This window comes from Rhea americana, unplaced genomic scaffold, assembly GCF_003343005.1.
Source record: "Rhea americana isolate MKP2758 unplaced genomic scaffold, rheAme1 scaffold_30, whole genome shotgun sequence".
Lineage (NCBI taxonomy): Eukaryota > Metazoa > Chordata > Aves > Rheiformes > Rheidae > Rhea > Rhea americana.
This window is the reverse complement of record NW_028186424.1, coordinates 3,240,914-3,255,498: the sequence shown is the minus strand read 5'-3', so window position 1 is coordinate 3,255,498 and position 14,585 is coordinate 3,240,914. Positions and strand designations below refer to the sequence as shown.

General features: G+C 38.0%; 1 protein-coding gene across 2 annotated transcripts in view; it reads left to right on the top strand.

Annotated features, from left to right (window-relative positions):
• The window catches only part of AFAP1 (actin filament associated protein 1), a 115,151-nt gene that overhangs the window by 83,800 nt on the left and 16,766 nt on the right, over window positions 1-14,585 (top strand). For both annotated transcript variants that reach the window (XM_085309610.1, XM_085309609.1), the window contains exons 7-11: window positions 3,063-3,155; window positions 4,813-4,897; window positions 7,518-7,667; window positions 10,699-10,910; window positions 12,832-12,977. In XM_085309610.1, the coding sequence (XP_085165736.1) occupies window positions 3,063-3,155; window positions 4,813-4,897; window positions 7,518-7,667; window positions 10,699-10,910; window positions 12,832-12,977 (686 nt within the window). The remainder of the gene's footprint in view (window positions 1-3,062; window positions 3,156-4,812; window positions 4,898-7,517; window positions 7,668-10,698; window positions 10,911-12,831; window positions 12,978-14,585) is intronic.

Below are 14,585 nucleotides of genomic sequence, written 5' to 3'. Positions count from 1 at the left end.
GAAGTCTAATAGTTGCAATATTTAATGGTAATTATATTTAAAATTCTTTTGATGGAATAACAGAATTTTATTTTAAATGTATTTAGCTTTGAATTAGTCCAAATAATTGAAAGACTTTCAGTTTCTGATTATGTTTGCTCATGTATTTAGATAGGTTAATATATAGTCTGTCTGCAAKCTCAGTTGATCTTCCTGACAGAGCCCTGTGTGTTTGTGTGTATCATGTACAAATGTATTTGTGGTGAGAAAAAAAAGAATGATTTTCTTTTTCTTACATGTGTGAAAATGCAAACTAATAATGATATTGGTCATTTTTCTTGAGGTTTGGAAACATACAGATAACTAATATTAATATACTCAGCACAACCTTCCAGTTTTTGCCGTCTTATTGAAATATAGCACATTGAAATATAACACACATTTATTTTCTTTCTAGTTGTAGAACTGTTGAGATATGTTAATTCATATTTTCATATATTTCATTCCAATGGATAAAAGTTTACTCACCTCCTTTCCCCACTCTCACTCACAACTTTTTTTTATGAAATAATACTATTTTTTATTCATATAACTCCAGAAGATGAAGCATAGGAAAAATGACAAGAACTATGAGTCTTGTGATTAAAATTATGCAAGTTGGCAGCACTGGTGGAATGTTTTATCCTTAAAGTTTTGAGTTAAAGCTATAAGCATGTGAAAACCACATTTATAATGGCAGCTGTCTGCAAATGTAATTATAGAGGGTGCATCCAGGCAACCATTATATATTAAAGCCATTTCATCCTGCAGAGCTCTGAAAATCTGAGTTTTAYGCTATTTATCAAACACAATTACATTGCACAGAGAAGGTGATGCACAAGTCTGCCAGTGAATCCCTTGAACCAAATGAAGTGCTGAATCCTTGAATATGCATTTACTCAAGATCTGGCCATGAGCTTCCATTTGATACTGTGTCATTTTTCGAATCAAAATTTAATTACATCCCAATTAAACTCTTCAGGAAAACTTTTCCTTAAATATGTGAGGTATGATAAGAACCGTATTTACTTGAGTGCATGACTTTGCACATACTACTCAGTTATTGCTGCCAAATCATTTCCCTCTGTTCTGTCTGTAACTCCCATTACTATCTGTCTCTGCCAAAATTAACTAACTCTATGTTGTGAGCAGATGCTGAAAACATGAGCCGTTGTATCAGGGTCATGCAGGAGACAGAAATGAATGTTCCCAGAAGCTGTACGGGCGCATTTCTGTAGGAAGAAAACAGCAGTGTGCTTCCACCAAACTGAAGAGCAGCAACTGAAGGAAGAATAATATTCAGAAATGCGTTCTCGTGCATTTGGGAAGATGTAGGGCTAAGTTTAATTCTGAGATGCAAATATATGCTTCTCTGCAATAAAATGCTCCAACAGATATATCTCGATTTTCTCTACGAAGCATGCCAAGAGCCATGAATTCAATAATGTTTTCATGTGTTTGTGTTTCTGAGACAAGATACAGGGAAGTTCAGACAGTCAAGAAAGGATACTGAAGTGTTTTAAGGTACTGGCTCAAGGCTAAAAATGTGGGCTCATTTTTGTGCTTGGTATAGATTTCTTATGGGGCATTGGGTGTGTGATTTAATCTTATTTTTGTTCCTGAGTTCTTCATCTGTATAAAGGGGCTGCTGCTCTATCTTACCATATGGAATATAATGCTTTTAACTGATGATGTGCTCGTGAATTGTAGCAATAGGGTCTTTATAAGCTCATAAATATTTGATTTGTTTAGTTTTATTCTTAAAGGGAAATTCAGTGCTGTGAAAGGAACTAACTAAATCATGTTTGATGTCACCTTTAGGTCTGTAGTCTTTTCCACATCAAATTGGTTCAGTTTAAAAATGTTTGTTGCTTTGCTTTTCCTTGCCATTTAAAGCAATCAGGAAATCAGCAATTTTGATACTTGGAAAACTACTGTTTTCCCCAGGATTGAGAGTTCTCCTTTCCACTACCGCACCTGAGATAAATAGTGTAAAGGGAAAATCTGCATATGTAAACATGAGCAGGAACATATAAACATGTAAAGCGAAAAGTTTGTACATGGAGTTGCAATGCTTCCGGCAGAAGATGCCTTTTTTCAGCAGCCTGGTCTAGTGAGGCCCTCAGTCGTGGCATGAAGCCGAGCTCATGCGCAGCGTGAGTCTGCTTTGAGAGTCAAGCCCTGTTCACATCCATATGAGCAATTTTGGGCTGATAATTGGAAGGTGGTAACCTCATTAAAGAAACAAACTTAATGATGTCCATTGAGAATCAGCAAAAGTCAATGTCTTTGCTTATCATGGGTTCTTCTATTTTATGTAGTTTCAGTTGAAAACTCTCTTAAATTCTGTCAAAATCTCAGTGAATTCCAGATTCTGAATTTTTATTGAACTTTTTAAAAGCAGACATAATGCTATTCCCACTTTCGAGAATACGTTTACGATTACTTTGACCTGTATCTTTATGTCAATGTGCAAGCATAATAAGAAAATACCACAAAATACCACGGCTTAGTATGAACTGTGAGTCGCTCAGCACTTCATTATTTCTTCAACAGCAAAAAAAAAAAAAAAAAAAAAAAAAGCAGCTGGTAGTATATTATGCAAAGCTATTGTCCTTTAACTTGCGGGACCTTGGATCTGATCCCACTTTTTTGTCATCATAATGAAATTAATTTGGTGGTGTGAGCTGAGTTCATGTTGCAAAACTACCCCATAGAAATCAGCAGTGCTGTTGGTTTCTTTACTCAAGAGATGCCTGGAGCTTAGCTTGTCTAGGAACTGAAACCTTCCACCTCTAGACATCCCACCTCCTCCAGGTCATGCATGAAATGCCTGTGGGAGGCAATGTGGAGAGGCTCATGCAGTGGCAGCCTGCTGAGCATGTTGCCTGTGAACATGGAAATGTTCATGTTGCTGCTTCTTTTAGCTTTTGGGCTAGTAAATATTTGTATTATTCCCCTTCCCAGTTCTCCTTAACATTCATATATAATTTCTCTGATTTACATTTGTTGACTAATTAATAAGTTTTGCCTTGTCTCTTAAGGTTATAAAAGATGTGTGCAGCAACTGCACTGGAGCTGTGGACTCTGATGGGCCGTTGTCTAGTTCTCCGGTGCACAAGACAGAACTGGAAAAGGTGAAGTTATCAAGAATGTTTAATGCAAAATTCCTTATGACTATTTATTACGGGGCACTACTGAACACCATATGGTTTAGGGGCTGTTCAGATCACAAAGTTGAAATTAAATTTAGTTTCTGGATTTGGTGCACTAAGTTTGTCTTGCTACACCATTCTCTGGGGGATATTCTCAGCAAATATCTGCTGACTTGTGGTACTGCTTAGCTTTTTTGTCCTTTTCATTCGTTATGGCTTTCTGCACAGATCCTACAAATGTAAAATTTTTGCCATCTTCTACTGATTTGGTTAAGAGAAAAGAGCAGCCTGGCTTATACCCATTAGCATCTTCTTTTTAAATTCTTACGCACTAAGTGTTGCATGGAGATGGCCTTCTGTCAAGTGCAGAGAACCAGCATGGATGTGATGCTCACAGAAGAATGGCTGGAGATTGTGAGGAAGTTTTAAGCGAAAGTCTTTCCCTTTTTTGTTGAGAATTTAGCTCTTAAAAGAGTTCCCTGGGCATGCTGAGGTCACTGTTTTGGCAGACTCTTCCAAGCATCTGTGCCATAACATAGAGGAACTTGGCCATTCGGATACGATTGTCTTAGCTCCCTTGACTCAGCAAGATGTTAGAGCAAGAATGAGAAAGGACAGCATCTTTGCAGTGAATGAACAGTACGTTTCTGGCACCTATTTAAGCCCCTACTCTGCAAAGGCATCCATGTGAGCAGACCTTACYGAAAGCCCTATTTAAAAGTCCCACTGATAAAAGTTTTTTTTCTACCCTTCTGATGTAAGGACATTGCTGTTAGTGATAYTACATTGCATTATACTSAGGAAACTAAAAGCAAAATATGTTTYGTGATAGCTCAGATATTCTGATTTCACAAGCCAAAAGCTGTTGTGTKTGTTTGTTTCTGTACATCTGCACATTATTAACCAAATAACTAAAAATGTCATAAAGTAGTTACTTTCTGAAATGCATGCCATAAAAAGTGATGTTGTGTAACAAAACTTCTCATTGGTTTTTGGGGGATAATCTGCATATCTTCTTCATGGCTTCACCACTCATGAGTAATGTGGTTACCACAACTGTGCCAGCATAAACTTTATACCACATCATCCCATATTTCTTACCCAACCATTACAGAATAATTGATGCTAAAAATTTCTTTCACAAATATCTTCTTTGCAGTTACTGATTCCTACACCATGTAGGAATGCGTTGTTTTCTGATATGTTGTAATTATATATGCAGTTCTGAAGTATTTTTTAAAGAAATAGTTTTAAAGTTTGTTTAATCTGATCTGTGTAATTGTTTATCATTCTTCGGCGGATTAAGAAACAGCAACATTGCAGGATCTAGAAATGCATTACAAATACTTTATATGTAATAGCACCTATTGAATTACAATTATCTAACTTAAAATGTTTTGATTATATTATCAAAGACCTAATTTGTGATTAGACTCTCACTGTGCTTTTCTAAAGCTTATATTATAGTATAAAAAAACTCCTCTAAACTGAACTTCTGAATATCTTCTGTTTGTCTTCCAAGTAGATGAGCGCTTGAAATGTGTTATTTCACAGTAARCATAATTTTAAATGGGCTCATGACACTGCTTTTGGCTCAGGTGACCACATGATAAATCACCTAATCTTTTTGTCCATGCAGAAGCTGTCTTCTGAGAGGCCAAGTTCAGATGGGGAAGGTGCTGTAGAAAATGGCATCACTACAGTATGCAATGGCAAAGAACAAGGTACAGCTCAGAGGCCGAGGTGCTTAATGTAAATAATATGTGCAGAGAGAGAAAGATAGGGAGTAAAATAGGTTTMGTGTTTATATTTTAAAGAAAGAGGTAATAATTATTTCCTGAATACTCAGATGTCTGTGGCATACCCAATAGCATGCAACATGGTCAATTGTGATTTCTAGACATTGCAGTATATGGTTAGTTTTCTCACTCTAAAATCTTCCCCTAAGCTTTCAGAAACAAATTGCAGTAGTTTTTAGCTCTGAAACCTGCTGAGCACATCAGTGAAACAAAAGCTGAACCTCTGTGCTCCAGGATCTYCAAAAGTGCCAGGTGACTCAGGTGCCCAGCTAGAGGCATTTTAAAGGAGCTTATGCTGTTGGAAAACTAGCACAGCTTAAGATGTCTCAAGTAGGGTAATTAAAAATACCAATTGCCAATGAAAACCTTGACCTTCAACTCTATGGTAATAGTAATAACAGGCATTATTGACTACAAGGAGATTAAAATATGCCTGGCATTGCTTTAAGTGGTTCTGGATGAGTAATAATATTTTGAATTGGTTTTAAACAATGGAAAGGAAACGCTTATGAAAGCTCACTTAGCTGTACACGGGAAGAGACACTCCGCAGAGCATCAATCTCTGTGCTTTACCTACAGGGTGGTCTTTGCTCTGCTCTTAACCAGCTTCTTGTTTTGCTGAGGGGAAGGAAAAAAAGAAAAAGGTTTTGTGACAAAAATCTCTTCCAATCAGGCAATCAGTGTATTCCCTAGACTCCCAAAAATTAAGGCATGAAGGCCTCATTTCTGCTGATTTTCTCTTCTACAGCAGAATAGAAAAAAAAACATACGGAAGGACAACAGGACATAGAAGAACGGGCTTATTCCCCTGGCTGTGCAAAAAGCCTCCCTTGGTCGTCGGTCCCACTTAGAAGGACCAGCCCTCTTTGGGGCAAAGGGAGCATGGGAGTTTGGTCCCAGACCACAGTGGCGTAGGTGCTTTTCTGCTCTTCCCCGTGGCACAACTGTGGATGTCCCTAGGCTGCGACTGAGCGGGCCAGAAACCTGCATCCAGCCACGTGCTGCCTTCAGGGGCTCCCTCAGGTTGAGGGTGAGGAGCACTGGGCTGTCCTTCCTCCCCAGAGCCTGGGGGCTCCTTGCATGTCTGGAAAGCACAACGTAAGGTGTAAGCAACCATCTTCTAGGAAGGAGAAAATGTGACCTTTGCTTGCACACACTAACCGCTGTATTGGTATTGGCTGATAAATTGCAATCCACACCTGAAAACCAGCCTTTCCTCCCCTCAGAACTGCGCGTGACAGATGACAAATTTATCCAGTCTTGGCTGCAGACTCAATTTCTAGCGATTTTCCAAGTTTGCTAACAATTAAACTAAATATGATAAATTATGCCATTAGGACTTCCAAACTGTTCCTGTTTTCAGAGCATTCTTCATCCCAGTTCATCAATTCACATACTCATTTTTCATGTAAACATTTTGTCCTTTTTTTTTCTCACTTTACTCAAGTAACTAAACCAACAACTAAATATTCTATTTGGGGAAAACGCAAAGAGAGTTGTTTTGTCAGGGCAAAACTTACAGCAGCTCAATCGCAGTAACCAGTCTAATCGTATTTTTCATCAAAATCGTAACTCAGGGTAAATTCATGGATAAATTCACAGTTTAGTCAGTTAACAGACATACTTTAGCTCTATTGATGAAATCCAAACCAGTTAYCTGAATTTTATTAATGAAATGAAGTTCATTTCATTTATTCTGTTTTGCAAATAAGTTTCTTTCTGATTCTGTTTAATCATAGCAATTTTTTTCTTCCTATTTTTCAATGAGTTAGTTAGGATTTTAGTCAGGTAGGYACTTGCAAAAATTTTATCCCTASTCTTGGACCTATTACCTTCAATAGTTCAATATACCTCAATGCATAGAGCCATAATATTGCAAGTAACATAGTAAGTTTATGAAAACCGGGACTTGATGTTAGCAAAATCTCTTCTTTCTTCAAAGCTTTTCCTTTTAAGTCTACATGATCATAAAAAGTGCCAACTTCTAATAATTGTCCTGATGCCACTAATTTAATTGTTGATAGCTAATTAATACCACTTGTCTTTACAAAAGACCTGTTGTGATAAGGTACCTTAACCTAGTGTAAATGAGAGGGGCATTTTTGTGGGCAGCCATAGTCTGTGTTTGTTAAATACTTAATTGTTGAAGTATTTTGAGATAAATGTTTAGGACCAATGAATGATCACCCAGTTKGATTTTTATTCTTATGTATATGAGGTAAATTTACATGCTGGTAGCTCAGTCATACTGATATATTAGATGATGACTGCTGTGGAARGAGACTTTCAGATTGAGTAGATCAGATAAAATACAAGCCTAAATTTTTGTTATCCTTTSATATGCCATGATTTTAATAGGGTGAAAGATATTTATAGGTATCAGTATTAATGAGGGCATATACATGTATATCTCATTGCAGACTACAACTTTTGTCTGTACATTTTGCAGAGGWTTTTTTATTTGAATTATTACTTTAATTCATGTTCTCCTTATTCACCAGTTTATTCAAACACACTAAAATGCACACGTTTGCTTTCTTGATAGTGAAAAGGAAAAAAAGTTCAAAGTCAGAGGCCAAGGGCACAGTGACCAAAGTAACAGGGAAAAAAATAACGAAGATCATCGGTTTAGGAAAGAAAAAGCCATCAACAGATGAACAGACCTCATCAGCTGAAGAAGATGTTCCTACTTGTGGTAAAAGATTTTTCTCCTTGAATGTTAAATGTACTTTGCAACTAAAACTTTAAAAAATTGTAGCCTAGAAATGCATATAAACTTGTTTAACTGCCTTGATTCTTACCCCAACATCAGAAAGATGCAGTCAGGTGGAAAGAGGTGCAGAGTGATCAAGAGCCTATCATTTGAGAAAGGACTTAAAGAGTTTGAATTGTTTAATAAAATGATAGCATAGTCTAAGAATGAATATCACTCCTGTCTGCAGAGAAGGTGAAGGGAAGGCAGAGAACATGAGGGGGAGGAGAAATGTGGACCAGCAACAGAAAGAAATAAGAGCTACTTAAGCACAAGGATAATATTCAAAAAAAAAAGAATATAAAATGAATATAGACTAGATTATAAAATAAATGTAGGTTGAAAATAGAAAGGAGGTTTTGTTAACAGATGATGGATCTTCCTGAGTTTATATGTGGTGGCAATCATGACAGCAGTGGACCAGCCTCAGCCAAAGTGATCCCATTAATTCTGGGTTCCTAACCCAGAATTTTTTGTGTGTATTGCACAAAACCAATTTCTTGTAGACTGTTTTAACTACTAGTGTTAAATAAGGCTTAAGACAACCATAGGGCTTGGTAACAGCAAGAACATATATTTAAAGGCACACAGAAAATATGATGACTTTCTTGCTTACATTTTGCGTCTTAGCTGTTAATGTTTGCTCAGGACTTTGGGTAATGCCTATAGCAGGTGTTGTCACAGCTCTGGTGTTTTCAGATAATGCAATGTAGTTACATTCCCTGATACTCCTTCTGGTGCTCCAGTATTAACTAACACTTCCATATGTGAACAAGGTGGAACCCACCCTTCTGCCAACCCATCCACGGCCAAAAAAATCCTGTAGAAAGAAAGCTATGAAGCAGTTGCGCAGGATTCTAAATAAAGTCAGGGATTACTTTTTCCCCTTTAATTGATTGGGAAAACTTTGGGAAACCTAGAAAGTTGTGATTAGGCAGTAGCTGGCAGAACTCTTGGTTGCGTGAAGCACAATAGATGCTTGCCTGCGTGAGAAGAGCAAATCTGTGGAACACCAGCAAGAACTTCACAGATCACAGGTGGCTCTCAAGCCATAGTTTGGGAATCATTCACATAAGCAAGCTTTGATTAAATAAGAGTGCATATACATGTCTATACATCAGCTAAGTACAGATGTGATTTATCAACCAAAAGAACAGCTGGGAAAAGCTGTGTCCAGCCAAGTGTATCTTCTGAAGCATCTGGCTTCCATAAAAGCTCAAACTTCCTGGGTCTCATAGTTTGTTGATTATTCTGTATTATGTGAGATGTTAACCTCAGCTGTACAACCCAATTCATAGTACTTCTGTCATTATCTAGGATCTGGGCATAAGTACAGCCATTACTGTGGTCTGCGTTTGGCTCTACTCAACACCACTTGCAGATTTTATAGGAAAATATATAATGTAAGTGTCTAGGCTTTGGTCGTTGCAGGAAGTCTTTGCTGAAGGAGTTTCTCAAGACCAGAAAATTGGCTCAGTGCAATGCCCTGGAGGTTACTGCATAGTTAAGGGCTTTTTCACTTAATGCTCTGCCTCCCAAGAACAAARTGGGGGCTGCAGGAGATGCATAGCGAGAGTGGAAATTGAAACCCACCTGTGCACTGAGTCTCAGTGAAGACCCTTCCCTACAGCAGCATTTCTCTCTGACCACCTGGGCTAAGCTGAGCTGCAAACGCTCCTACTAGGAACATACACAAGATGTGTCAGGCATGTCAGCTATTGAAAGTTTAAGTAGAGATACTTGGGAGGAAAAGCATGGGGTCCTGCTTAATTCAGATGATATGTAAGGGCCTAAAAGAGCTTCTCTGAGAGGTGCAATGGGAGAAGAAGTAAAAAAAAAATATTGCCTGGGAAAAAAAAAAGTAACTATCCCTCCAAAACAAGCCAGCTGGCTTGCACATGAAGGCCTTTCTGTTTCTTGGGATTATGTTATATTGCACAGCTCTGCAGGTTTTGTTACAGGAGGAGGGAGGAAAGCTGGAGAATTTGATCATCACTAGGAGCCAAAATTGCAGGATTATGCACATCCTCCTYCTTTTTTTATGGCACCTTCTAGGATGTGCACAGTTCTGATCTGCCATATCCTGTTGGATCAAGCTTTGACATTGGAACCATAATGTTGGAAAAGAAACCTAGAAAAATTAGGTGACAAGTCATAGTTTTAATGAAAACCAAAGATATATCTGTCCAACATGATTAAGTACTTAAATAAAAATCAGATATCAGAAGGAAGATAAATATTTTATATAAATTCTGGCCTATGCAAGATATTATGTCATATSAACATGCTGAATTCACGTACCATTTGTAATGGGGAATGAAAATTAAACCATCTATTTTTTTATTTCCAAACTAAATGAGGCAACAAAAATGTGTGTTGTCTTSATTTTAAAGTTTGAGTCTGGGATGATGGTTGCTGTGGGACAGAGGAGAAAAACATTACCCATTTACTGACATTGTTTGCCTAGACACTGTATTTGTGAACATGAGAAGAGGTTTTTTATTCAATAAATTTTGATTTGTTATGAGGGTAGAGTATTATCGCTGAGGAGAAAAAATCTTGATTAAAGCTTTTGTTCTAAAGTTTAGCTAAAGTTCATATGTACTTGTCTTGATTTTTTTAAAAAACAATATTGGTTTTATTTTCATTGATGTCARTAGGGATCTCTTAAATTCTGCTTTAAAAATGTTCCTGAAAATTGCAAGTGCAAAGTGCATTCTTCTTTSTAAATTTCATTTAGAAAGAGATAATCAACATGGGAAACTGGCTGTGCCAATCTGTTCCTCCTAGCAAAGCAGAATGGATTGGCATTGCATATGTGAAGTTTATTATGTCTTTAAGAAACTGATTTTTGGATATTAACAGAAACTAGCTCATCACCAAGTCATATACCAACAGCTGTGATTTCCCCCAGAAAATTTTGGGCAGTCACAGTTACTCAAAACCACATATTTCCTGTTTCTTTTCACTGCAGGATATCTCAACGTGCTCTCAAATAACCGCTGGCGTGAGCGCTGGTGCAGAGTGAAAGACAATAAGCTCATTTTCCACAAGGACAGGACAGATCTGAAGACCCACATAGTTTCCATCCCTCTCCGTGGCTGTGAGGTGATTCCAGGGCTGGACTCCAAACATCCCTTGACCTTCCGGCTGCTTCGAAACGGGCAGGAGGTCGCCGTGCTCGAGGTGCAGTGGCTGTTAACGCTATGCCTCCTCTAGACACCTGCCAGCTAATTTAGAGGAGTGCTTTTATACAACCTGACCTTTCAAAAAAGCTTTGGAATAATATTATTGCAGAGCTGTGTAATAAATACTGGGGAGAAAACAAATTAAGATTTGCGGGCAAAGAAAGAACTGAGATTTAGGGGCAAGTTGCATACTGCCGTTCGGAAAGCTTCTTCAGTGAGGTGTTTCCACCATGGCTCTCTATTCTGACCTTCCTTTGAACTATTACAGAAATACCTGTGCTCCTTCTCTAGGCACACTCTCATACCAGGGATAATATAACTACTTAAGTAAATATCTTAGCAGCAATTAATTAATGGATCACTGTTGATGGAAACTCTTCGGGCTCTTAAGTCTAATTTATGTCTGCTACCTATATGAGTCACTTCTAGGATTCTCATTCCATATCTGTATTAAGGTAAAAAGAAAGTGGTATGCTAGCCAACTGATGAATCTCTTCACATGCCACATTGGTAAAGAGTTGTCCATATACATGGACAAACTCTTACCACTGCCAAGGTCATACCATCATCTGCATTACGTGCACAGTAACTCTGTAGCTGGAGGAATARAAACAGAGAAGAGGACAGTTATAGTCCAATGCAGCTCAGACAACTCATAACCTAAGCTGGGGAAATACTCAAAACTTTGATGGGCTCCCAGTTCAAAGAGCTGTTGGCTGCTGCTGGTGACAGGCAAGCTGGTATATGAAAACAGTCTGATCTAGAAAACTGCATTCAGTTACTCTGTCCATGTCTAATTAYTGCATTTATTTTTTCTGCAAGCAAATTCAAGGGCATGATGTAAGTGAAAAGTCAAAATGAAACTAAAATACTGGGGGAAAAAATGTATTCCTTTCCAGACCTTGTTAAACTTGGACTACAAAAAGTCATCGATGACTTTTTTTTTCACCTCCATTCATTTTATTTGGCAAGCTGAAATGAGAAGACTCTCAAAAACCAAGTACAATGAAACTCTAGGAAGAGGCAGCCTTTCATTTTCAGTGGCAGGACAGACACTTTGAACATGCTGGCTTTCCAAGTTCAGATCATGTTAGTCTCTTCTTGGAACAAGGCTTATGACATGTAAGCGCTTCAGAGAATTTGAAAGACCAGATGGCAGTTCAAGGCACTATGAAAGGTGGTGAAATATTAAAATAGAAAACTCAAAAAAAAAAAAGCAATTCCTATAGAAACCAAACACCTACCTTTTTGCTTCTGAAAAAACAGTTTTTTCCATTATTTATTTTGTTAGTGTTTGTTACTTTGCAATTGGTGAGTTGAGGTAAAATATAGGATTTCAAAAATTATTTGTAAGAATAATCGTGTACGTACTTGTGCCATTAGGAAAATAAATACCATCAAGCAGACACATATACTGAAATTGAAATAAAACTTAATATTTCTTCTAGTATTTCATTCTTTTAAAATAAAACCTAATATTTCTTCTAGTATTTCATTCTTTTCTTTTCTCATTCCTATTTAGCATAACATTTTCTTGTCACGTGTCATCCTAAAATCCCCTAGCCTAGCATAAGAAAATAATGCTGTTGTAGCTTTCAGTTTTCTCAGATCTAAGATATGAATCTAAGTCCATTAGCCTGTGTTGTTATTTTTTCTTCATTTCTCGMGATTGCCCACTTCATATTACGTCATAACTGATGAGCACATAGCTTACTCTAAGTGCACTCCTTATCGCAAAGCAAATTTAATGAAAAGCCTGTTTTTTTTCAGGACTTTGACAGAGAGAAACCAGAGCTGCTCATGCAATAGAGTAGCATTTTGTCAGCCAAGAAAAATGCGTAGTTCTGAAATAACTTTAAAAACACTTTCAGTTCAGTGGCAGATTGCAGACTATGTAYGCTCCTTCCCTCTGCTTACAGGCATCATCGTCTGAAGACATGGGTAGATGGATTGGGATTTTGCTGGCTGAAACTGGGTCTTCCACAGACCCCGGAGCCCTGCACTACGACTACATCGACGTGGAAATGACTGCAAGTGTCATCCAGGCTGCAAAACAGACCTTCTGGTAAGGCACGTTAAACGAGCCGGGCTGTTTTCAGCACTGTGGGAATTTATATCCTTCTGTTAACTCTCGTGCCATGACAGCTTATCAAAATTCCCCCCCCCCTTTGCCAGATAGTGAACTCCTGAAGTGTCTCAGCGTCTCAGATGTGTTTAAGATTATCTTGTTGGCATCCTGCTRAGTTCTGTAAAAGATGCAGATGATAGCCAACTTTATTCCAATCCTTACTCTTTTTCGGTAAGGCTACTTATTCAGTGCTATATTTTATTCCTCTGTTTTGCCTGAAGCCTTAGAACAGTCAGTGGAAAAAGAAAAATATGCCGAAATTTAAATAAATTTGTAGCTACCTAGATCATGTTAATTTACCTACTGATTGTGTTTATATTTATATCTGAACAGAACCACTAAAAATATGTAGCAAATTTAAGGCTTGGATAGCCACATTCTCAGTGTTTTCATCTGAAATTCCATTTTGATTAATTAAAAAATTCATCAAGTTCACACCGGTCCAATTTATTTTTGAATTTTAATTTAGGAGGCGGAATTTGAGAGGGAATCTAGGCATAACATGGAAATCCTATTTGAAATGCTCATCAGTACAGTGAATCAGAAAAGCAAAGCATACTTAGCATCTGTGCAGTGATATCAGTGTTTCAATCAATTCAGGCATTAAATCAGCATTTGGTGGGAAGGKACCGCCATTCCTCCTTGGCTCCGTTGGATTGTTTAGCAGTGTAGCGTGCGTGAATACCCGGGACATCGGGGATCTCCTGCTGCAGTCGCGCCAGGTGGTTTCGCAGGGTCGGGAGCGCGTTGCCTGGCGAGGCGGTTTGCTGCGACGTCCTCCCATGAGGAGGCAGGCTCGCTCCGTGCTCCTGCAACGAGGCTCTCCGCATAACTCGGTTATTCATCCGACTTAGTATGTCGGAGAATCCCACCCTATCTGCCCATTGTAAATTTAAACAGGCTGCAAGCACCGAAAAGGCAGCAAGCCTTGGGGTTTTCCCAAAGCTCTTCTCTTAGCTGAGTGTTCAGAGAGATTTAGCGTGGGAAAATGTGCGGCTTCATTCAGGGTCTAGGTTGAATGACTTGATAGAAATCAAAGTGACTCAGTGTTACACGATCACAGTTTTGTGAAAGGCAAGTAATTCTGAGAGAATCAAAATGCATTTAGCTTATAGACTTCTGTTGTATTTGTTGCGAAGTTAATAGGACCCGAGAAGGGCATCCTGTGTTGACATGTATTTTTGCTTCAGTCAGCATCTAACATTGACCACATTTAAGGAAGAAATAGAGTGGAAACCTTTTTCCCCAAATACAACTTGGCTTTCCTTTTCTGAACAAATGTGATACTAATTGGAGCCAAGTGAAAAAACACATGCAACCAGACCACATATTAGGAAGGAATGTCAAGCTTAACTTGCAAAATAGCAAAATTCCCCTGTTAAGAAGTTGTTCAGATTCACTAGATGTCTTTAAAAGACTGTAACAATTTGTCAATAAGCAACTAAAGTATCAGTCTTCTGACTTTTTGCTACTTGTAGAATATTAGGAGACATGACAGTGATACTGAACTGTTAATAAAATACTACTGTCAGTCCTTTATAGAAA